The sequence below is a fragment of the Diadema antillarum genome, unplaced genomic scaffold (genome assembly GCF_040938485.1).
Source record: "Diadema antillarum isolate AM-2024a unplaced genomic scaffold, OU_Dant_1.0 scf00000074, whole genome shotgun sequence".
Lineage (NCBI taxonomy): Eukaryota > Metazoa > Echinodermata > Echinoidea > Diadematoida > Diadematidae > Diadema > Diadema antillarum.
Window position 1 is genome coordinate 3,342,075 of NW_027270963.1, and position 25,671 is coordinate 3,367,745.

Consider the following 25,671-nt stretch of genomic DNA (forward strand, 5'->3'; position numbering starts at 1 on the left):
CTCGTTCCCCATTGTTCCATTCCAACATTATATATAAAAACAGCAGTCAATTTGATATTACTGTACATGCCCTGTGAGCTACAGACACAAGGTCAATTTGTGCATACCAAGGGAAAGAGAAAGTTAGAAACTCCCCTTTTTTCTCAAGTGTAATGTGGCAAACCCCATCTTCATCTTGAAACTTCAATTAAACTTTTGAAGCGAGATACCTCCTTCTCTGACATTTTAGTGATCCCCCCTCCCCCTCCCCCCCCCCCAAAAAAAAATCTCATCATACAACTACTGACTCTACAAAACAGTAATGGTTCCACCTACATGTTTCCTTGGGGATGGTGACCTGTGTGCTGACTGCATTATTGCTGTAAACGCTTGTTGGGAGAGTCTTCACTGAAACCTCGTAAACTGCTGTCGGTTCCAAGCCAATGAACCTGTCATAGTAGAAGGTGTGCTGTCAAAAACAAATAAAGAATTCATAACAGAGAGGGAAAATGCATGAAATGTTTCATCAAATTAATTTGTTGCTGTGAAAATACAAGTACACTGTACATGCTGCAGATTAATGCACAGATATCCACTAATCCACTACCGATATGTTCAAGCTCTCTCTTGCATACAAAGTGTACATGTAGAATGTCTTTTATCTGACCGAGAAATTTGTCTGGCAAACAAAGGGAAGTAAAGTCATCAGAGGTAATAACACTGATTACATTGTGAAAATGAAAAATGTTCACTATGCAATATAGAGAAGATTGATAATATGCAAATCCAGACTATCAATTGGTTACAACAAAAGCAACTTCATAAGTGTGGCTCTAAATTGACAATGGAGGGAAAAAAAATCATTTATATTTGATTTTATCAAATATCACGATTGCAACAAAATGCCTCAATTTGCTCCATGTGTATCATGCTAACTAGAACCAGAAGACACACAACAGGAGAGCACCGTGATGATCCACTATTGTCCTTCGTTTTTTTTTTTTCTTTTTTCTAGTATTTTCCCAAAGTTTTTTTTTTTCTTTTTTCTAGTATTTTCCCAAAGCTTTTTTTTTCTAACTTTAAGAGACGATCTGACTCATGCTACAATACTGCATTTTTATAAGTTTGTTAAATCAACACCGCTGCCAAAACCACCTGGATTACACACTTTTCACTTAATACCTTTTTCACTGTCAATCATGCACCTTGATTGTTATTCAATATATGAAAGTCACATTACACCAGCACATTTCAGACAGAATTCACAGAAACTGGAGAAAAAAAAAAGTGTAAAATTACACCAGCATACTCTTTTTCGTTGAACCGATATGTCACACTGATACCAGCAAAAAAATGCTGCATAAGATCAAAGGCCTGTCGGAGCTTGTATTTTGTTGTTGTTGTAGTTCATCATATGCAGTGGAAGATGTGTACATCTCTACAGCTGTGAAAGTTATTTATCAAAAAGGCTTACAAATGTATTATGAAAGTAGGCGACCTAACACACAAAAAGAGCTCATTCACTGTCAAGGTTATTTCTGAATTGAAAGACAATCTAGCTAAACGAATGAAGAAAGAGCCATGTTTTAAATCATTGGACTTACAGGCCACATTCTTTTCAAAACATCCGACAACCTTGTGCTACTAACATCATTGTTATCCATGTGACGATACAGGATGTGAAACGCTGCATGCATACAACGTGCAGATATGCGTGCATCACACAACTTTTTACAGTTCGTGGAAAATTATTCTAATTTAATGACACCAGCAAGAACTAAACCAATCATTCATCCTGTATGATTAACAGTACACTGAAAATTATTCCCCTCTCCATCCACGAGTGAATGAATAACTGAACAAACACATGATGAATGCATAAATTGATTCATCAATCAACTGATTATGCATTTACAATGCAAATGAATAAAAATATCAGATAAAACAGTCAACTCTTTAAGTTTGCAAATAATGTTGCCCACACGCACAAACTGATCCCAACCAATTAATAAATTGCCAGCTACAGCATAATAAAAGCTTCACTCAAGATTCCATTTCTCTCATATGTAGCTTGCATTACATGGTGATATTTAGTGGTGTTCCCTCGGCTTGTTTGTTTGTTTGTTTGTTTGTTTGTTTGTTTGTTTGTTTGTTTGTTTGTTTGTTTGTTTGTTTGTTTGTTTGTTTGTTTGTTTGTTTGTTTGTTTGTTTGTTTGTTTGTTTGTTTGTTTGTTTGTTTGTTTGTTCGTTTTGTCATGGCTGTGTGTGAAAAAGTCATGCCAACCAGACCTGGACAATAATGTAGTTACTTGCCATTTGAAAGAAAAATCATCATAGTTGCACCATACAACTTACATCAAAGTAAAGATTTGAATTTTCAAAAAAAAACAAACAAAACAAACAAACATTAAATTCTCTATTGCATGTCCACATAAAGATTTCTATAAAGAGTTACAAGGATTGAGAAAACAGCATGTTTTCCAAAAGCATGCGTGTGTTGTGGTTTTGAAACAATGTAGCACACAGGAGGTTTGCACCATAGCACAAAAGGAGTGTAACAGAGAGTACCCAAATTGTTACTGTTTTTGCACCACAAATGAAATATATCTGCAAGTGTCAAACCATTAAAAAAATGGACCTCTATCAAAATGCCTAATGGTACTTTGAAAGGAAACAATCATAGAATAAGTTTGGAAAGCAAGAAAGGTATGACAGTTTGATAACAATTAATTAGCTAGTACTAATACTATCCTATTGTTTTCAATCATTATAAAATCAAGTGCTCTTTGCTGTTGCTTTACAAGATACAGTTATGTCTTGGCTTTGAGAACTCTCTTTGCAATTCTGAGCAGAAGACAAACTAGCACTAACAAGAAAAATTTCAGAGCTAAAGTGAGATATGTTGATTTCTTTGTAAACTGAGCTCATACCCACCAGTCGTGCAATGCAGTTTATTTATATTAAGCTACTGGTGTCAGAGAGTGTTTTGTTTTGTTGTTTGTTTGTTTGTTTGTTTGTTTTTTCTTGGTTGTGCCGGCCAATTCAGCACGTTCAGGTTGAATCCATGACATTGTATTTTTACGGACTTGCACAGCTATGAAGCAACAATAGGCAGCTACACCACCTGAAGGACAAACAAACAATGCAGCCAGTATTTAAGGAAAGGAAACTTCCTCTTTTGACGATAGCGGACATCCTCAATTGCTTTCCTGCCCAGCTATGACGCACTACACACTCATAAATATACTAGTTATTTCACAAGTGCTCCTAATTCATTGCGCATTAATTTGCGAAAGGTGAGGAACTATTTTTACAATATGACACTGATGTAGCATGATACAATAATTCATTAAACAATAGAAATCGTGGTATGATCTATTGTAACCCAGTGGATAAGATCCTGGACTATCAATTTTGAGGTCCCTGATTCAATCCCTCAGGCAGCAGTGGTTGTGCCCTTGGCAAAGGCACTTCATCCTCATTTGTGCCACTCTCATAAGGCGTTTTCACATCAGCCCGATTTTTCGAAATAGCGCGCTATTTTCTGACTTGGGAAATTAAAAAATATCTCGAGCTTGGATTTTTATCGGGCTGATGTGAAAACGCCTATTGTAAAAATTGCAAAATTTGGGTAGTGATCAGGGTTGCGTCTTTTTGTTCAGTAAAAAAAAATGCAACTTTTTGGGTTCCAAATATTTGCAAAGAGCTGACCTGTGTATGTACATGAATGATATGCTTTTTACATCACAATGATAATTCAATATGCCACGGTGCATCACAGCTGGTGAAAATAGCAAAGGAACAACACAGGTGGAGCATTGTGGGACGTAAAATTTTGATTTTTCTTTCTTTTCTTTTTTGCAGTCACCGTTCACACTGTACAACTTTTTTGAAAAAAAAAATCACAAATTTGTGCAATTTGGATTGCGACCTACAGTAAAGCTCACAAAATAACACATCATTTCTATTCACACTATAAAAATGTTGGAATTTGGGACGTGATTTTAACATGTTATTTTGACTGCAATGAGAGTGGTACTGTTGGCTAGTCTGCCAGAAGGGACTCTACCTTCAGTTCCAAAGTTTTTGGCTTCACTGCTTCTTTAGTGGCCATCCCGAACAAACTATAATTCAGTAATTCATTCCTTTTTGTGGTTTTAGAAACTTTGCATTTTGCTGTCAGTTCTAACGCATCTTACATACTGCATTTTACAGGTATGTATATATATATATATATATAATTTTATATATATATATATATATACCAGGTGTCCCAAAAAAAGCGGAACGGTGGATTTTCAGTACCTTGCGTTCTAAAAGTTATATATTTTTTGACGTCATTAGAAAGAGCATCTTCCGCAGAAGACAATGATACCCAAATCCTTAAAGGACAAGTTCACCTTCATAAACATAAGGATTGAGAAAATGCAACAATATTAGTAGAACACATCAGTGAAAGTTTGAGGAAAATTGCACAATCGATGCAAAAGTTATGAATTTTTTAAATTTTTGTGTTGGAACCGCTGGATGAGGAGACTACTACAGCTTGTGAGTCATATGCGTACAACAGTATAAAGAAAATGTAAAAGAAAATTCAACATATTTTCACTTTTTTGGCATAATAAAAGTGCACTTGACTTGCCTCTTTCTAAAGGAAGGGGGAATAATATTACCCATAACATTTGTCGGTAACAAGTCAGGGGAATGTGTACTTTTTTCAAAAGATGGAATTTTGTGAAATTCTCTTTATATTTTCCTTATATTGTTGTACGCATGTGACATCTAAGTTATTCATACACTGCAGTAGTCTTCTCATCCAGCGGGTACTGCACAAAAACTTCAAAAATTCATAACTTTTGAACGGATTGTCTGATTTTCCTCAAACTTTCAATGATGTGTTCTACTAATATTGCTACATTCTCTCAATCCTTATGTTTATGAAGGTGAACTTGTCCTTTAAATTTGGTTCAGTACTTTTTATTCTACGCCAATTTCTGTAAATGCAGTCATTTTCAAATTTCGCCGGATTATGAGATAATAATTTGGGTACGACGAGCGTTCCATACGGTGAATTGTGTAAGCTCGCTGATCATAAAGATACTGCTTTCACGTTGGGCGCGCACCCACACACACACACACACACAGACACTGTTTTTTCCTGGCCCGCGTTTGTTGACATGGACCACCGAGCTTACACAATATTCACCGTATGGATCGCGTGTCGCGCTCAAATTATTATTTCATAAGTAGCAAAAATCCAGTAAAATTTGATAATGACTGCATTTACAGAAATTAGCGTAGAATAAAAAGTACTGAACCAAATTTAATGATTTTGGTATCATAGTCTTCTGCAGAAGATGCTCTTTCTAATGATGTCAAAAAATATATCACTTTTAGAACGCAAGGTACTGAAAATCCACCGTTCCGCTTTTTTTGGGACACGCGGTATATATATATATATATTGTTTCATTTTTGACTGCCTAGTTTTGAAACATTCAATCTTCCCTGTATTGTGGTAATACTTGTTGTCATTATTTTAGTGACTACAAATAGTATTTTCAAGCCTCTTTTGTACTGACACATGATTACTTCCATTACGATATAATCCAACTACAAAATGAAACTGATACTTTACTGATTTCTTCAGCAATTAAGTGTAAAGTTGAAAGAATGCCTTTGCAAATTCTTCATAACTATCAGCTGATTCTTTGGCAAAAGTTGACTGGCCACTGGTGAACATTTCTGCTGACCCCTTTGGATTCAGATTTTGCTCTGCTTTTGTAGAATAAAACCCAGAGAAAAGCCACCAGTGAAACTCAGACAAGAGAGCAGATATATTGCAAGCTCAAAAAATTGTACAGAATACTTGTTAATCTCAGAGAATCACATCCAATGAACTTTTCGATAAAGCTTTGTCATTTTGTCATTTGTAGACAAATCAATTTTGCTTCCATCAGGCCAATACTGCAATGTCATACTTTTTTTCTCATTTCTTTTTTTTTTTTTTTGTAATTTATTGGAAAGAAGACGTTTTCCCCCTCCATTTTCAGCTGTGACAAACCCACCTACCCCAATCTCTGGGAGTTCAGCTCAATGCCCTCTGGGAAAAATTTCCATGATGCTGGTGGAAATTCCCCTGACTATATCTCTATGTGTAATATCATTGTTGAAGGCAAGCAATCCCACATTCACATCACAAAGAATTGTTGGCAAGAGGACAAAAGGCTCTTAAGCATGGGGTGTGTGAGTTATGTATGTCTGCATGTGTGTGAGTGGGTGGGGGGGGGGGGGGGTCGAATGCCTAATTTTGAGGGCATATCAATACACATAAAAGTACCAGGTACGAATGCAGTGTAAGCGCATTCTTGTTTGTGAAGACTGCGACCGCACAGTGTAGCCGCTGAACTTCTGACCTCAAAACATTGGCTTTTGATTGGTTGTCAAAATCATGTGATTGCACATCACAAACATTAAACTGCATCGTAACTCATAATAAGTCAGACATGGAATTACTGAACTAAACAAAACAGAGTTTTGCACAACAGTACAAACGTTAAACATGGTTGGACGTCTGAGCGAAAGATCTCATCCAAAATTGAGAATGCACTGCCATCTCAAATTTAGAATGAGAACTAAAAAGAAAGTAGAACTGGAAGGAGAGCAGGAAGAGGGAAAAGAAGAGGTAGAAGAAGCAGAAGAAAAGGACAACCTGAAAACATAATGCCTCCGCCACCACTTTGTGGCGGAGGCATAAAAAAAAAGATACTAATGATGGTGATGATGAAGATTGAGGCAGAAAAGATAAAGAACAAGGAGAAAAGGATAAAGAGATGAAAATGAAGAAGATGGGGGGGGGGAATGCTATTAAATAAAACCCTGAAAAGTGCTATACAAGAAGAAGGGTCAAATTGTGCAGAAGGATCATAAAATTTTGAGGGCTTGGGCATAAGATAATGGAGAAACCATGCCTTGATGCCTTTGCAATCATTGGTAGGTTATGTCTACACATTAAACAAGTTCATGTAGAGGACACAAAATGTTCTGTTTTCAAAAAGTAAAAAAGAAAAAAATTCAAAGAAGGGAGATTTATTCAAAATTTTGGTGCCGGAAAGGAGGTTGGGTCTCTTCCTACCTCCCTGGTGCAGATAAATGGGAAACTAGTGAGGCTGATTGCCTCATCTTTGCATGTGTTGTGGCTGCTACTGGTATCACTGTTTTTGAGTGCAGATTAAAAGTGAAAATGCAATAAAATTTCTTCTCTGTGTTTGATGAACCCTGTGTGACTGACTTTGTTTCATTTACTGTTTTCAATGTGAACATGGTGCGGCATGGCACAAAATGGGGGGGGGGGGAAGCGAGGGGGAGCGGGACAGACTGAGAAAGGGAACATGAGGGAGAGGGAGAGGGGAGGGATGTATGAGAGGTAGATTGGTATTCCCCAATGGGCGTTCAACGGTATACGTTGATCCGTTTCCAAGCAACATGATAAGCAGACTCATGTTGGCGGGCACAGCCCAGTGCTCCCAGCAAAATTGGATTTAGTTGCTATTAGAAGCTGCATACAAAGGTAATCACTGTCTGTCATTTCACCATCTTGCCATTTAACCAGCTTAAAATGGCCTCATCATTGAATTCAGCTGAGATGGCTGCTAAAGTGGTCAATGACAGAATTTTATCTGCACCAAATTGGTAATCTTTTTACTGTGTTGTTCAGATGAAATGTGGAATCATCAGCATGACATTAATAAGCAAGATGTATAATTCTCAACAACCTCTGTTTTCTCAGAGTAATTTGATATAACTTGGACATCGATATCTACCAATTGTCATGATTACAAAATGATATTACAGTAGGCACATGTATGTAAAGCATTTGTCATGCATGCCCTCTGTAGCGATAGGGTCAAATTTGGTTGTGTCATATGAAAAAAGGTGCATTGCAAAAACAGAGTAACCTAATGAAACAGGAATTCTCACTAAATATGCTTGATACCCCCAAATGAATGATCTACATGTACATGTATATATCCATCCCGCAAACAGTATACAATTTTCTCTCATTTGAATCCTGACTGAAATCATATATATTCTACCTTTCAAAAATCAGATAATATAACTGTAGAAGGAGTGGTAGCTCTGAGACCAATACTTGACATATGCACCATTATGACTCCATGCTAAAGTTCATCTCCCATCTACAGCTGTACACTGCATCAACTCCAACCCCATTCAGTTTATCTATTATAGGTGTAGAATAACCTGTTATTGTATATGGCCTGGTATAAATGAAAGACCATCGCTGTGCAAAAGTGCGATCATGCATGTTTACTTGTATCCGTGTGGAAATCGCAACCGATGATTTCACACGCACATCTGCACGCCGCAGGTGTGTCAGACTTGTTTTGACAACACAACAGGGTTCAGTCTGCATGGCTGGCAACCAACACCCATATGCAAGCTGACATTTTTCGCATGCACCTGCAACGTGAAACTGTGGAAATCTATAAATGCAGCCCTGATTGTTTCGATTCAGAGTATCAGTACACTGAAGAGGCTTTACTGTGTTTATGATGTCAAGCTCATCAATCAAACATCATTTTAATCTCACCTGCTACCATCATGGTTTTTATTTAATCTGCGAAAAGACAGTTGGGCAAAGATCCAACCCCCCCCCCAAAAAAAAAAAAAATAAGAAGAAAAGAAAAGAAAAGAAAAGAAAAATGGGGAAGGAAGAGTGCATACATGTGCATTTCTCTTGATGCTGTTTATTTTACGTGTTTTTATGAAGGGACAGTGAGAGGCATTCACAATTTCAAACAAACAACAAATCGACAAAGTGATGAGGTGTAAACAATGCCATATCAACACCAATTTTACAAATAATACATAATGATGACAAAATTTGATGGAAAATTGAATTGAGGCATATGAGAAGGAAGCTGCTATATACATGTACCCAGGTCATGGGTTCAGTAGAGCAGAGTGCTTCAGGTGAATGCTCTTATACCCATGAAAGACTTGCTAAGAGTAAGCACAGGCAGGTGTCATATGGGATATGCTTGCAGGTGTCATATGGGATATGCTTGCTGGAGTAAAATCAGCTTCTCCTCAATGGGTTTAAGAAGGTAAGATCACTGCACAGGGTTAAGGATTCCTTGACATTTGCTCCAGCAACAATTGCTCCCATGAAATATTTGCACGCTATATACACAAGAGCGAAACATAATTTTCACCCACAAACATAACCCTAACACTAGTACTAATCCTCACAACAAACTAAACCTAAAACCCTATCAAAACCCTAACCCTAACCCTAAGTCCTTGGAGAAAACAAGACAAGAGCATTTGTCACTGGAGCAAATGTCATGCCACTGGGCAAAGACACTGTTTAGCCCTGTCGGCACCAGGGATGACTTGATTGCATGCATTCCCAATGGCATTCTAAGGTGTTTGGGAGGAGAGGGTTACTATTGTGGTGGCTCTAACTGAATGATTTGAAACTCAGAACTCCACTGACTTGAGCTGTGTAATAATGTTAAAATGGATGAAGAAACATTGGGGTATAGCAACAACAACAACAACAATAAAACCATAGCATCACTATCAAGATATCTGTGAACTACCACCATCATACAAAACAATTTAACTCCATTCTTCGTAATTTTAATTATGTGCCATTAAAGCTGCAAAAAACATACAAGGAAAATGATGAGAAAATATATGATATTTTCAATGAAAATTAGCATCCATATGAGAGTTCAAAAAATCCAGTACACGCTGCAGTAAGCTTTTTTGCCACAACTAAAAATGCTTTTATGCACATATGCATATCGATATTTACATGCGTGACAAAAATTTTTGCATTCTCACCTGGGATGCAGCATCCCATCTGAGGCCGGTCTCTCCAATGTGCATCCTGGCGCACCACACCGTCACCCCGCTCTCCCCGCTCATCTTCCTCAGCGAGATCTCAATTCCCTCCAAGTGCTCAGCACCTGTGGAATACACCAGATTCTTATTACATATGTCTGGCAGTCGAAATTACTTTTAATTCTTTATGTGCCACGTTCGCACACCCAACTCGGTCGACGGCTTACCAAGTTCGCATATTTTGCTCGAATGCACAAACCGCCCGAACCGACTGATAAATCGCCACATGCCACAGTACAATAAAAGCCTCACATGCAATTCTATTCCTCACACAGATAGCTTGCGTTGTGTGCCGATTGACAGGGGTTTTTCTTGTAAATTCTAATTTTCTTTAGCGATGGGGTCTACAAATGTCATGCTTCCCAGACTGGACAATAACGTAGCTACTGTACTGGTCATTTGCAAGAAATATAATCATAGCTTTGCCATAAAATTTACATCCCAGCATAGTTTGTAATTTTCTCTAAAAATTTGCTTATTGCATGTCTAGCATAACCATTTCTACAAAAAGTTATATGGCTTTGAAAAACAGAATGTTTACCAAAAAAACGCTCGTGCATTGCGGTACTGTGGTGTACAGGGGGTTTACATCATGCCATATTCAAATGAACTTTGAGAAAGAGAATTCTCTATCAAACAACCAGAATGTTCGTGGACATACAAGGTTTGCATGTTGTTACGAAGCAGTAAAGTTGGCTGGAACCACAAACGCAAATCAGGTGGGGGTGATGATCGATATGACATCATCACCTCACAATACTAGCTCCCACAAATTTGCACCCAAAAATTGTATAAAGTGTACAGAATACCTTGCCTGAATATGATGAGAGCAATCCAAACCAAATGGATGCATCTGGCAACCACAGAGGCATGTGAAATGAGTGGATGAGTTTAAACAGTATTGTTCACAATTTCTGACAGACTGTATTTGAAAAAATGCTTAAGATACAAAATGGAATTTTGAAGTGCCATTGGTATCACGCATGTACGTACCTGATTAAATCGGCTGGTAAAAACAAACTTGAATGTAAACATTCAAAAATATGTATGACTGCGTAGTGCCTGGTTTAGTTTACAATAACCAAGGTTTGATGGAAAATGCATGAAACCCTCTATTGCTTTCCATTGCAGAATGCAAGCACAAAAGTAAACTCCTTTTATACTCACTGATCTCATCCGCCTTGAAAGTGATGTTAATGCCAGAGAAGAAGTTCCCACTGTAGTCTCTGCATTGAGTGTTGCATGATGACGCCATGAGCGGAGTCGCGTTCGACATGGTATGCCGGCAGGAGGTCACGAATGGCTCCACCCGCAGCTCCTTTACAGGTCCAGGAATGTGATCTTTGCTGGTGTACCCGTAATCTGGGCAACTCCCTATGGGAATAGAACACAGCATCATATGTTTCTCCGCAATTCTCCCTATCGCATATAGCACTCCGAATCTGAACACGTGTGGCACTCTAATTTTTCAAACCTTCAATTCTTGGGATATAGTGCAAACTTCCGGTTATGAATGTGCCATGTGTAAATGTATGCTTTTGTCTACATTGAATGCCAAAGTACTAGCTAGTATTCATAGATCCTATCAAATTCTAATCTCGCAAATAATGGAGTTATTTTCTAATCTGCAACTTTACATTTCATAAGTGGGATTCTTCTGCGAAGCGGCCCAATGCTGGGCTGATGATGCCAAATGACGAAAATAAGGAAAATATCCATATTATGAAGGTCATGACGAGGATGAAGTTCCCAACAGACAAAGTTCAGCGGAGAGCGTGGAAAATCTGCTTTGCAGGAAAGACCACTTCGAACTGAAGTCAAACTCGCATATTTGTTCGAGACATTTCCAGAAAGGAATGTACGATCAATTATGATCCTACACTACGTAGGATCTTTGGTGCGATTTTCCAGAACCGCAAAACCGGAAGTATACGTCCCAGAAGCGATCAATCAGATATCGGTATCACAAGGTGATACCGCTTGATATCGGCTATATGCGATGGGGGAGTTGGCACAGTCTGAGCTAGCTGCAGTACACGTTATATCCAGTGACTATAACACTTTACAAAAAGGAATAAAAAAAGGCCATTCTGCATAGGTGATCTTTTTACACAGGATGAGTTCATATGCAGACTACTCTGAAGGTAATCAAGTTAGCAGTATTATCTTATCTATGTTTATCTTACAAAGATTTTCCCTTTATTCACTGCCTTTATTCACATGATTTACATGTGAATCAGGCACTTTATCACCATTCCAACAAGTAGTTAAATCCAAAACAAGTTCTCAGAAGGGCTCAAATTCAATCTTCCACCATTTGGAATTTGCTTTAATGCCATACATCGAAAGGGTCTACCAAGAAACTTGTTTGGCTGCCACGAGATTTGCCGGGATAATTGTCTTTAAATATTTTGAAAACAACTGTAAGATTATTTTTATCGTATGCACACAACTTTTATTCCTGAAAGGCCTTCCATATTAAGTAGTGGGTGAGTAGAATGTACAGTATGGGTAGTTACACAACTGAAATCATGTTATTATGGCTTTCTTTCATCCATTCATCATACATAAGTGTACATTTTAGAGCAGAAATTGACAGTTCTGCAGGTATATGAGAACTATGATTTCCCTTCAATTATAATCTATAAAGGATAGATAATCTTCTTACCGTGTACATATCCTCTTCTCCTTCCATTTTTTAACTCGCAACTGACATTTCTCTGGAAGAAGGAAAGAAGAACAAAAACAGCAGCAATTATAACAAAATGACAGCTTATAGTATGCAAGTTGACAAAACAGGATGTTTTGTTTCTAAGAGCTATGTGTATTACTTTCTCATATTTCCCTGCAGGTTCTCCTACACATTTCTCTTGGAGCATAAACCAACTTGGGGGACATCCTGTAATTCATCTCAGGAACACAGAGCTAGAGAAAATGAAATGGGCAAACATAATTAGTGAAATACAAGGCAGCAATCTAAGAACCCTTCAGAAAGGAATCACAATCTATTTTCGCATCAAACATCCCAGACCCCTGGTAAGCATAGAGAGCAGCCCTTAAAGAAACATACAAATTAAGAAACCAATGCAGATAAAAATATTTAACCTCATTGGCAAAGATAATAATGGATTGGAAAATAGAGGCTGTCATTAGTATCATAGCTGGGTGTTGCTTTTTTTTTCTCATCATTATTATCATTATTGTTTTGAAAAAAAAAAAAAAATCAATACATAATGCTTGTGGGAAGTGGCCCACACTAGACATATACTTTTCATTCAAGGGAAAACAGATATGTGACAAGTATACATGCTCACACACACACACACACACACTAAGCTTGTCCACAATGAACAAGTCTTCTAACATTTCAAATCCATATTTTTCACAGCAAAAGAAACCACAATGAAAACAGATAAATGTCTTGATCCTTCTGTGTCCACAGCTGTGTAGTTGTGAAGTTAACACTGTAGCATTGGAGAGAAATGGCCATTTTTTTTTTGTTGCTGCTGTAATGTACATGTGCATTATCTATTTGCAGTCTGCAGCATATACATGTATACAACTAAACATTTGAATAGTAACACCCTAGGCTATGTATATATAAAATGCATCAACATACACAGTGTTCCTGATCTAGATTTTGTAGATGCTTGCATTCTTCATCTATGACATGAAAAATAAATTCTGTATTAATGATGGAAACCACTGGCTAGGCCCAAGAGATTATAAACATATCACATTATACAAACAAACTGTACTAAATATGTATGAACATAACAAATGTACATCTGGCATTTGATTTATCATGCAATAAACATTAGACCAGACATGAAACCATCAATGGCAAACCAAAACAAATCATGCTAATGAGCTGCCAATCTCGTTCAATTTCCCATGTCACGGATCCCAAAATATTCATACTTTCATGCTCTTCTCTAGAATTTACAATATATAAGTTGTACATTAGGACTCATTGGCATTAGTACAGACATTGGTAAACCTTCACAATTCTTTGGAAAGAAAGGAGTACAAACACAGTATAAGGTAAACTATCATTCATTTCGAAAGATTACAGAATTTATGTTCTAGACACGTCTGTAAAAGCATAATAAAAAGTACATAGAGAGCTACCTTTAACTATACACACCTCCCGAAAGATCCAAGCTTAACATCTTTACTGCTGCGACGTGCACATTGTCACGAACACCGTATCATAGAGCACTCTCTTCAAATTACGACCCATAAAAACAAAACATTGTTAAAGTGGATATATATCTTTTTTAACTGCTCTGATATTTGCTCTCTCTCTCTCTCTCTCCTAGTCTCAGTTGACAGATGACAAAAATTTGTAAGTTTTTGCAGAGAAACTGGGAGTCAATTCTATATTTTTTTTTTCTTTTGAGTGATAGATGTTGATTCTTCATATGCGAGCACGCTCTGAAAGTTCGCAATGTTGTTTTTTTTTATGTGAATTGAGATGCATATAGGAATTGCTCATTGTCAGCTTGTGATAGGGAAGATGTCACTCCGCGCTACAGCTGTAGAGTAAACTCACAGAAATGGTGAAATTAAACAGAATTAAACTGTCATTGATATTGAACAAAAAATTAGATAATTATAAAATTTCCCGAGAAATACTCAGGCAGGTGTCTATGGAGGAAAGTCTGTGTTTCTCATGATTTCAATCAAACTTCTCACTGTCCAGAACATACATTGTATTTTACAAATTTGACTGATTGTAAACACTGATTTTACGACAAACCTGGGTTATAACTGACAATATGAAAGCAGACTGTACAAACTCCCTTCTGCCTGGCAATCTGTTGTGTGCGGTTTGTTTTTCGGAGTTCTAAGCATGCAAGGCTATCAACCTTTTTGCTATAAATTGTAACTAATGTTTGAATTTTATGAATGCCTAGTCTTGGGACTTGACAAGAGTTACTTTTTAAAGTGTACTTGTCAAAGATTTAGCTCTTCAAGCTTACTGACATGGGACAAATGTTGATCTCTGGGTAGAAGATATCATGCATTGATAAATTGTGTGTTTGGAGGAAGGGGTGGGGGGGGGGAGGCGGCATTAGGAGATGATCCCGTTTGATAAAAGTTACTAAATGCATTACAGTAGAGAAAGAAATTACAAAAATCTTCTAGAGCGAGAGAAATATTCCACATTTATCAAAGTGTAATTTTGTAATTAGGGAGTCATTCAGTAAGGCTCCCCTTTTTTTGAATATAAATTTTAGAGAGCTGTCTAGATGATATATGTGCGGTTCATATTAAAATCTCCACTTACCGGTATTCATCGAAATGCCAGTAAAACATTTTCTAGTCACCTGAAAGAAATGTCCTTAGATTTTGTATACAGTATATCCATGATACTACAACTCTCATGTAATTTTAGAAGTTAGACATCAATCCTTCATGAAAATGAAATAAAGTGAAGGGAATGATAATCAAATGTAAAACAGAATTGTTCTGGAATGACCTCTACTCTGAATATTTTGGGTGGGTTTTTTTTGTTGTTGTTGTCGTTTTTGTTTTTGTCCCCATTAACAGTTATGTCGGATGTTTTAGTGACATCCACAATGCCATATTAAGCCACATGATTTTTTTTTACTAGTTTTACTCTGCCATATGTAACCTATATGATGCTGTCTCTATCTAATTTATGATATTTTTGTGATTAATTCTCTTTCCAGTATTGCATAGTTATATATTCAGTGAGTCTAATTTTTCGGGAATCAGAACTTTCCAACAATTTTAAGGAGTGGCTAAATTCATGATCGTGGTGTACAGCACCTGATAGAGAAACATTCATGTCGGGATCAGAGTAGATACTTTCACTTGTTTTAAAATTTGCAAACAGCACCTTGCAAATTTTTTGCAAAATGAAAACCCAGCAGAATATGTGGGATATTTACAGTAAATTGCTACACACTACTGATTTTTGAGAAAGTGTATCCACTTTGACGGTAGGCATTTTGTCATCTTGCCTGAATAATCTCCATACAATGTTATTTACTGTGGGTAAACACTGCCAACATTATGTTACAATCAAATTTCAGTTTAAAATGGAAATCAAGCACATTACAGATTTTGCCATTCAGATTCTAGACATGTATGTGTGGTTCTCTTTTTGGGGGTAGCTTTCATTTGTCAAATGGTTTTAATGCTCATACTCTGATAATCAAGTTATTCGTGAAGTTGGCTTTTTTTCCCCCCAAAGTGACATTATTTCGTGTACTGTTTTATATCAGTTTATATATTATACCAAGTATTCTCTGGTTCGGTTCATCAATGCAGTGATGTTTAGGGCTCGTGTCAAGCACACAATAAATTACAGAGAGGATGTTTTTGTGTGTCTCAGATATTCACAGACATAAATCATGCCGTGGCTGACCCCATAAATTTTCGCAAATTGATTCTGAGAGAAGTGTCATTACTTTCTTTAGTACGCTTGTTCAGTATGAAGTGTGTATGTGTGTGTGTGTGTGTGAGAGGATGACTTCTTCATGTCTTGGGGTGCGTTTATCAACTCTTTTTCTCGGCAGAAACAGGTTTTCCAAACGGCTTTCAGGGAATTTTTACAAGATGATAAAAGCAAAGCTGTTTTGATCGTGAGGTTCGGAAAGCCTTTTTGAAAACTGCAAATTTGTGCTTTCTGGAAAACTGGAAACAGGTTTCCGAAACAGGTTTCCAGAAACTTATTTCTAGAAGTCCTTTGAAGCGAGATAAACGCAAAGCTGTTTTGAAACGGCTTTGTACTGTGGTAACGAATCAAGCCTTCTCCTCGGGTCAAAATGCATAATGTAGCTGCGCAGTGACAAGCCAGTTTTCGCATTCGCGATGAGTTGATAACTATTTTGGAAGCCGTTTCTAAAGGGCTTTGGAAACGGCTTTTGAAAGCCATTTCAAACAGGGAGAAGATGATAAACGCAGCCTAAAATGAATGCAGTCTCATTCTCATAATGGCGGTGATGATGATGATCAATATGATTATTAATGCTTGATCATTACTTAATATTTGCTGAATAATATTGTAAGCATAATTTTCTGATCATTATTATCATTATTCCTGTCTACAAATTGTGAAGAAAAAAAATCACAGTGTTTTCTTTCTCATTCTTTTGTGTGAGGAGTACACTCTGTTGTCATGTAAATAAGAAACATGAAATGTTATGGCCATATACAAAGACTCTTTAATCTCTTCCCAATGAACAAGGTTTCAGTTGCCTGAGTTCTCTGATGTCTTACGATACAATGTAGCTGAACATATCTCAAAGAATGGGATCTGAATCTTGATGGATCTTCTAATTCTAAAAATCTAAAAATCTGCATTGGTGTGAACACACCTTATGAAATAATGTTGCCACAAGTGGATGGCTGCTTTTTCAGATATTTTTTTTTTCAATACCATTGCTCCTATGATCTTAACTGCATTGGCTTGGAATCAGCATCAGAGGACAGATTTAGTATTCATTAATTTGTACCCACTGATGACTGTGATCAGCGCAGAGATTTTGAGAGCTGTTCTTGTCATCTGTGTCTACTTGGTAAGATGTCATTGTATACTCAGAATCAAACTGACATCCATTATTGTAAAACCAAGAAATATTTGCAGCATGATTGTCTATTTTTGCAAATCCTGGCAATAAATGCATTTGTAGTGTAGACAAAAACTTCATGCATGCATTTCAATTTTGCAAATCTTGGCTCCTCACAAAAATTTCATGCACACAAAAACTTAACTGGCTTTACAACTGTTGTTACCACATCAGGCAAACTATTTGGCGAACTTTCTGGTTTGTATCCAGGGGATAACCTGCGTCATAAAACCATGTCATAGTATGTGTGGTGGCAGGATATATGTGACCGCGCATTACAAAACCAACAAAAAGTCACACTTTTTGATTTTTTTGTGAGGACTCAAAGAAGATGAAATGGGTCAACGGAATCAATCTTGAGTTTTTTCATATATATGCGTATTCTGAAAGAGCTATCCTTCTTCTACATTATTTTGTTTAGTTTCAGATCATAACATGAATGGGAAAGTGTCTTTTCAGCAGTTTTTCTACAACCTTTATTGGGGGGAGAGTAGAATGATCAGGTATGTCTTAGAGGCCCTTTTCATTTCTTGAAATCCTTTGCACATTCTTCACTTTCAAGTCTAATAACTTTTGAAAAGACAATGCTACTGCTTTGAAAGTTAGACGCTCATCAATTATGGACAGAACGTGTTAATAGAACAAATTTCAATTTCAGCTTAATCCGATAATCCCTTCATAGTTGTTGCTCTGGTGGTTTACATCCTGTGTTTTGTCCCTTTCATCGCACAGTTAGCAAGACTTGGTAAAGATTACCAGGTAAGCGTTTGAATAGATCCTGTACTTCAGAGCCTCTTTTCTCAGTTCACAACTTTCCCATAAGTGTGTGCTTTCTTTAGTCCTAATTTAGTCTTTTAGATACAATAGGATAGAGGAGTCCAATTGAATTGAGTTAAACATCATTTTAATGCTTAGAGTCTGTTCTTTCAGAATCTGCCCGTAACTAAAAACCCATGTCTGGCAACTTTTTGTTGGTTTTGTGATGCAGGGTAAAATACTCATACACGTAGACTGTTGATATGCTTGGTATTAAACTGAAATAAAAGATAAGACAAACTGTGAGATAGGAAAATGAAAAACTACTGCTTGAGCTTTGACATTTCTGATATCAAAGTGTGTGTGGGTTTTTTTTCCTCTTCTTTGTCATTTGTTCCTTCTCCATCCAATGTCCATGTCTCTGCATCATTCTTGTATATTACCAAGGAGTACAACATCTGATATTAAACTCCTTGAGATTACAGTTGCAGAATGTTCTTTCATACATAATCCCCAAAACAACACTAACAATGGAGATCTGCACAAACAATGATTGTCACCTTGTGTGGGTCATGATAAGGAGACTTCAAGTGCGGAATTTGATTTCAAAGTCCAATTCTTTGGAAAAGGTGCAATCAATCTTGTGCAACACACTATACGTTACACTCTCTGCAGTTCCTACCAGAGGTGGTCTAGTGTACACATACTGTAACTCCACCAAAGCTAGCCGAACAGTTATTTGGGTTTTCCCCACAGCTTTTGTTCAATATTTCAAGAGAGGCAATGAACAGAACATACTGCAGAGTGGAACAGAATGCAAAATCACTGAAGGGTGCACAAACACACAGGCCTGTAACCTTTTCTCTTTTCTTTTTCAATAATCCTCACTTCACAAATATATGTACTACAAAGACTATTACAGACTGGGAATCCACAGAATATGCCCAGTATAGAAACACTGACACCCAAATTGTGTGTGTCTGTGTGTGTGAATGAGTATGTTTGTTTGTGTGTTATAGCATACATGTGCTTGACATCAATATAATTAAAACATGCATACGATCAGAAAGTACACAAAGCAGTGATCAAAGATTCTGACAGGGAAGTGCAAACTCTATTTTCCCTCACCACTGAGACAGTAATTGCTATGAAAAGACATTTCTTATCACTTAAAAAACATGCATTTACACACTGCTGTGTATGCTCTACAAAATTTTCAAGCTGAAATTTGTCTCTGATATTCAACAGCGTATTTACCACAACGCACAAAAGGAACTTTGTCAAGTCATGCAGAGACATGCAGCCTAGTACTATGTCCTTCAAACTTGGAAAGAGCACATCAAATTCTATAATGAAGCCCAGATTTGGGTAAATTCCAATCACGTTTATACTGTGCACATCTGCTGAAGTTTACCATATAATAATAACATTGCCTGATAGTTTATTGATGCAATGTAGTGAGAGTATATTACATACAATTTGCATCATTTTTAATCCCATTCTTCATATGAGCACTACAAATTAAGTTTGGGCTTCGTAAGTATTTTATTTTTTCATTTTCAAAGTGCCTGTAAGTCGTTGTCAAACCAGTGTTTTTATTCAGACCTCTATTGGCATAACACTCCTTTGGTTTTATTCTTATACATGATGGTTTACTCAAAACCCTTTATCATGTCTCTCTTGGTTACTTGTTTGTTGTTTTGTTTTCTGAAGAGTTACACCTGTACTTACACCTGCACAGTGACAGGTAGAGGTTACGCTCAGCTCCGCTCAACAAATGGTTGAATATTACGCAGGAAGTACCGGTATTCTGGAAGACTGTAAAGAAGCTATGTCATCAGCTCGTGCTACTTGGCCAAACTGTTTCAGTGTTCAGGAGCAGTGATAATAAATTTTCCTTCCTCTTCCTCTTTCACCTGCCTCCTTCAACAATGCTGAAGATACCTTCAGACAGTATGCTTAAACTCATGGTATACTGGTAAAGGGATTACTCAGTATTCATCTGCACACATACATGTGCTAACAAAAGAGAATAGATACGAAACCCCCTTTATTGACAGAACATAAACAAAATAATATGCTTCTTGTTTTTTATCACAATTTCCTAAAACTGCAAAACCTACACAACCAATTGGCACAAGCTCTTTCGTCAGTATGCAACTCTAAATCAAGCTACAATGCCTTGATTGCAAAGCTCAAAGGTTAGTAAATTGTGGAAGTACAGTTTGGAATCTTACTGTGGCATACACCTCAATTTGCCAAAGATATAAAGGCTTTTTACTTTTTTGCCCATTAGGATATTTGTTATTCCATATCATACATATGATATTTATCGAAATTTATCTTAATACTTCTAGCCAAACACTTTGACAAACAGGCAACAAACTGTCATGACTCAGAACATCATAACGTTAGGTATCAAGAAAACAGGTGTCTAAACAGAAACCATTAACTTTTGGATTGTGGGTTATAACCAAAATGATTAGGGATGGATAAAAAGAAGGCCAGTTCCTCTTCTGGTTCATTTTTGTTTACAGGTGCATGACATGTTAGCATGGTGTGATTGCTTTTAATTACAAAAAGATAAACATTCAAATAGTCATGTATATGAAACTGCATGTTATTGCACGTAGTACCAGAGCACACAGAAGGAAACTTGTGTGGATAAAAGTAAGAAGTGCAGTGCCATTGGATAATAAGGATTAAATCTGTATTCAAGGAATACTGAAGCTCTTCTACAATGTACATCTAACCATGACTGCACTTTGCCCAATGCCACATTCACAGAAGTGCTTTCTTGGCTGATTTGAACATACACTCAGCGAAAAAAGTAAACACTTTTCATATTTTTCATAGAAGATTTGGATGAAAATCAATGTAATATATATACCATTTTAAAGTTAATTTGATTGGCTAGCAATCTAGTACAATTATGTAGGTCAATATAAAGGGAAACTTTAAGCATGAGTGAACACCTTTGTTTTTGTTCTCCAAGGCACAAAGTAAAAATTGCAAAAGTTTACATGTTGTCTTTCATCTGCAAACGCCTTTTAAAGGATAAGTTCACCTTCATAAACATAAGGATTGAGAAAATGCAACAATATTAGTAGAACACATCAGTGAAAGTTTGAGGAAAATTGGACAATCGATGCAAAAGTTATGAATTTTTTAAATTTTTGTGTTGGAACCGCTGGATGAGGAGACTACTACAGCTTGTGAGTCATATGCGTACAACAGTATAAAGAAAATATAAAAGAAAATTCAACATATTTTCACTTTTTTCGCATAATAAAAGAGCAATTGACTTGCCTCTTTCTAAAGGCAGGGGGAATAATATTACTCATAACATTTATCGGTAACGAGTCAGGGGAATGTGTACTTTTTTCAAAAGATAGAATTTTGTGAAATTCTCTTTATATTTTCCTTATATTGTTGTACGCATGTGACATCTAAGTTATTCATACACTGCAGTAGTCTTCTCATCCAGCGGGTACTGCACAAAAACTTCAAAAATTCATAACTTTTGAACGGATTGTCTGATTTTCCTCAAACTTTCAATGATGTGTTCTACTAATATTGCTACATTCTCTCAATCCTTATGTTTATGAAGGTGAACTTGTCCTTTAAGATAACGATGATAACAAAAGACCAGTTTAGCACAATTAGAGTCAATAGAGAAAAACACAGGTGTTCACTCATGCATAAAGTTCCCTTTTTTATTGACTTACAAAGTTGATAGCCAGTTGATTTACCTTTCATATGGTATATAATACATTGACATTTAGCTAATCATTCTATGAGAAATTTATAAACTTGAAAAAGTGTTTACTTTCTTTTTTGCTGAGTGTATGTTTATGTCTCAAAACTTTTATTGCCAATGATTGGAGATTTAAACTGAATTCTCTTCAATCTCTATCTTGTTACTACACCCTTCCTATGACTGATGCACGTCGTCACACCTGGGAGGGCTGGCAATCTGATAATGAGGTGAAGTTTGGGAGTATTGCATCTGCTAAACATCTACCAGTAAATGAAAAAAGCAGAGCAAATTACAGCCAAGTGCCTGGGCATACATAGAAAAGGTTAATAGCTACCACCATTTTCAACAAACTCAATTAGTGAGATTAGAAGAAAAACAAGGGATTTGTAGAGGAGATCGGCTATCCAATTTCACTTAAACAGATTACGTGCCTCAGGAGCATTAAAAAAAAAGCTCCCATCGTACTCCACACACTCAATCAGCAAGATTTGAAAGTAATACAAGAAATTTGTTGATGAGATCTGCATTCTATCATATCATGCAAAATTATTACAGTGCAAATATCGGTAACACACAGTTGAAACCTCATTTACAAAGTCGGTAACCACAATGTATAGAAAAATTCTGACAGTCCATAATTTGTTCTAAATTGTCCACCAAGAAATGAATACATAGATCCACGATACAAATTGAATGACATTTTGTGAACCAGTGAACCATTTTTGAGGATATTACAAAAATGTGATGGGGAAAAAAAAAGGTCATCTGAATTATCTACGCATGTGACATCATACACTGCAAGTCTTCTCATCCAGCAATGACTGCACAGAAACTTCAAAAATTCATAACTTTTGAATGGATTGTCCGATTTTCCCCGAACTTTCGCTGATGGATTCTACCAATATTGCTGCATTCACGCAATGCACATGTCTATGAAGGTGACCTTTCATATCTCAACTTTTGAAGTGTGGAACATCAGTTAGATTTTCAAGTATTATTGAAGTCTTTTTGGCTGAACAACATAATTTGAACCTTTTTCACTTGCTGCTTCCAGGTACCATGGTGACAGATCACTGTCACATAACTCCAAGAAACTACATTTCTGTGATTTAATGCTGTATCATTTAACCATGACTTTTTGCAACTCATTGTTAGAATTTCATATGATAGCAAAATGATCTCTTTTCTTTATGCCTGTGGTAGATTGTTCAGGGACAATGTTCAAACACCTGATGTTTATTTCAGTCAAAGAATCATCAATTTTAGCTTCTACAAATTGTAAATCTCATAAATCATAATCCATTGTTATTTAAATGATAAGCGACATGGTATATCTCAGAAGACATAGTTCCCTGTCTCTCTCAAATTTGTGCACTGGTAACTTTCTTTATCATTTAGTTCTAACTTAATGCCGTGTAGTTCTGTGACAGATGTTCTCCAAAATATTAGATGCAGAAAGACTTAGTCTTGCAAGTTTAATGATAGCAAAATGACAATTTAGGCAGCAAATTTTCCATGTGACTTGTATGGTTTAACACTTCTTCACTTTTATTTTCTGCCCCTGAGTTTGGCCAATAAACTATCAAATAAAGCCCAAGTTGAAATTGCTTTATTATTCATGATCTAATATTTCACAAGATTCAACTCTTTTCATCAACCCTGATATTTCACAAGATTCAACTCTTTTCATCAAAATGAAACATTCATGAAAAGCAAATCAGATATACATGTATGACAATCTATGATGATATGACATAATCAATCCTACCCATAAAAATCCTACCCAAAACACAACAAAAGCTATCCAGAATCCACACAAAGGACTCAGTATGTACTACTAAGAGGAGAATATAACACCATCAATTAGTACTGTATGTGTGGTAAGTGTCCAACACATTGACACTGTATATTGAAACCAACACCCCTCTATATTTATAACACTGCGCGAAAAGAACAAAAATGCACGCATGAGACTATGTGCAGTGACTTTTTACTCTTCACTGGGGATTTAAATATATCAAAATATTACTTTAAAGATCAATAATAAACAACAACAACAGCAAAACACTGATACCATAGATTATGAATGCATGTAGAAAAAGCATTATGTACACTTCACATGTATACTATTGTCAATAGAGAGTAGGAAAGTTGGTTTCGAAATTATTGCGCAACGGAGTGCGTCAAAATAACACCCACTCGTTTGAAGCTGTTATCTTAGAGCATGTACAGGTCTCAAAATTGCATTTTTAATGTCGAATTCAGTGTATTTTCTTGACAAGTGAGTAAAATTTCAGGCAAGTTGGAGATATTTTAAGTTTTTATTGATAGAAAAATGTTAGGGTGTTAATGTTTCAGACACCCATTACTACAAAGATTGATAAAGCAACAACATTCGTTTTGTGAAAACAAAATACCCCCCCCCCCCCCAAAAAAAAAAAAAAAAATAAAAAATAAAATAAAATAAATAAATAAATAAATAAATAAATAAATAAATGTTTGAAATCATACAACAGTACATTCTACATAAACAAATTCAGAAAGCAAGTTCAAGTAAGCTACTGCAACAAACCACAGTGAAATGATGGGGTATATTAAAATGGAAAGAAAACATAACATCTTACAATGTGCATCATTATCATGTTTGATATTCCTCTTCTATTGGTATGGGAGTAACAACACATCTTCCACTTATAAATCTTATTCAGAGAAAATTTGTTATCAAAGATTTTCATAATTTTACTTGACAAAATGTACATTTCAATTGTAAATCCATGAAACACAAGCAATAATCAGCTAGACAAAACAGAGGGTAGTTGCAAAAATTATGACCATGTAGCCTATACTTCAGGGCAATTTCACATAATGTTCCCATGTTCAACTTCAATCTTTTGTGAAGTTCCTCTTTTAACTTAAGATCAGGAATATAAGTGAAAAAAACTATCTCCTTTTTACTGGATCTTTGTTGTTGTTGCACTAACCAAAAGCATGGATTTTTGTAATTACTTGTACACACAGCCCTGTCTTTGTACACATGTGGTTAGACAGGGCTAGGATTTTTTAGGGTTTAGTCACTAGGGTCTAGATTATAATTGACGAAATATTCTGTGCAGACGAGCCAATGTGAGGGTTGTGTGTTGAGGACACCACCTCTCTATAAATCTTAGCTGCATAATTATGAAGTTGCAACCAGCAGTATCAATGACACTGTTTATATGTGTGGTAATAGGCCTAATGTTACAAACTGTACAAAGTGAAACTTTATGACCCCACAACTTTCCATGAGTCTCTTCACCTACCCCATACCATACCAGGCCCAGTGAAAACGGAGACAGAAAATAGAAATCATATCCACTCACTAATTGCACGTTTTGGGTGTCTTCGTCGTAGTAACTGAAGGAGCAATCCGATATCGGTGGCTGCTGTTGCGCACAACATTTACCATTATTTCCAGAAGTGGCTGCTACGCTAAAAAGAGACAGTATTATTATTGTGCACCTCAGTATTGCTGCAGCTGCAGCACCAGCGGAGAGCGGTCCCAAAGTCGCCCGAGTCGACCGCGCCGTGGCCGCGACGTACCGGGAGCAGGTGGCTGCTGATGTCGAGTTGAAAAGGTGCATAATTCCAGCTAAGATTCTGGA

General features: G+C 36.6%; 1 protein-coding gene across 1 annotated transcript; it reads right to left on the reverse strand.

The window, feature by feature from the left end:
* Positions 1-271: 271 nt before the first annotated feature.
* On the reverse strand, positions 272-25,671 carry LOC139717364 (uncharacterized). Its single transcript, XM_071628867.1, has 5 exons — positions 25,390-25,671; positions 12,579-12,630; positions 11,078-11,284; positions 9,851-9,975; positions 272-448 (listed from the first exon to the last, which is right to left on the reverse strand). The coding sequence occupies exons 1-5, from the start codon at positions 25,648-25,650 to the stop codon at positions 272-274; spliced, it is 822 nt and encodes a 273-aa protein (XP_071484968.1). The 5' UTR covers positions 25,651-25,671.

What these genes read in the sequence shown, in the direction of transcription:
- LOC139717364 (XM_071628867.1), bottom strand. Translation starts at nt 25,650, where the DNA reads ATGCACCTTTTCAACTCGACATCAGCAGCCACCTGCTCCCGGTACGTC. An exon ending in ACACCCAAAACGTGCAATTA is followed by an intron (nt 12,631 to 25,389) that starts GTGAGTGGATAT and finishes TCCTTCTTCCAG; the next exon opens with AGAAATGTCAGTTGCGAGTT. An exon ending in GAGAAGAGGATATGTACACG is followed by an intron (nt 11,285 to 12,578) that starts GTAAGAAGATTA and finishes CTATTCCCATAG; the next exon opens with GGAGTTGCCCAGATTACGGG.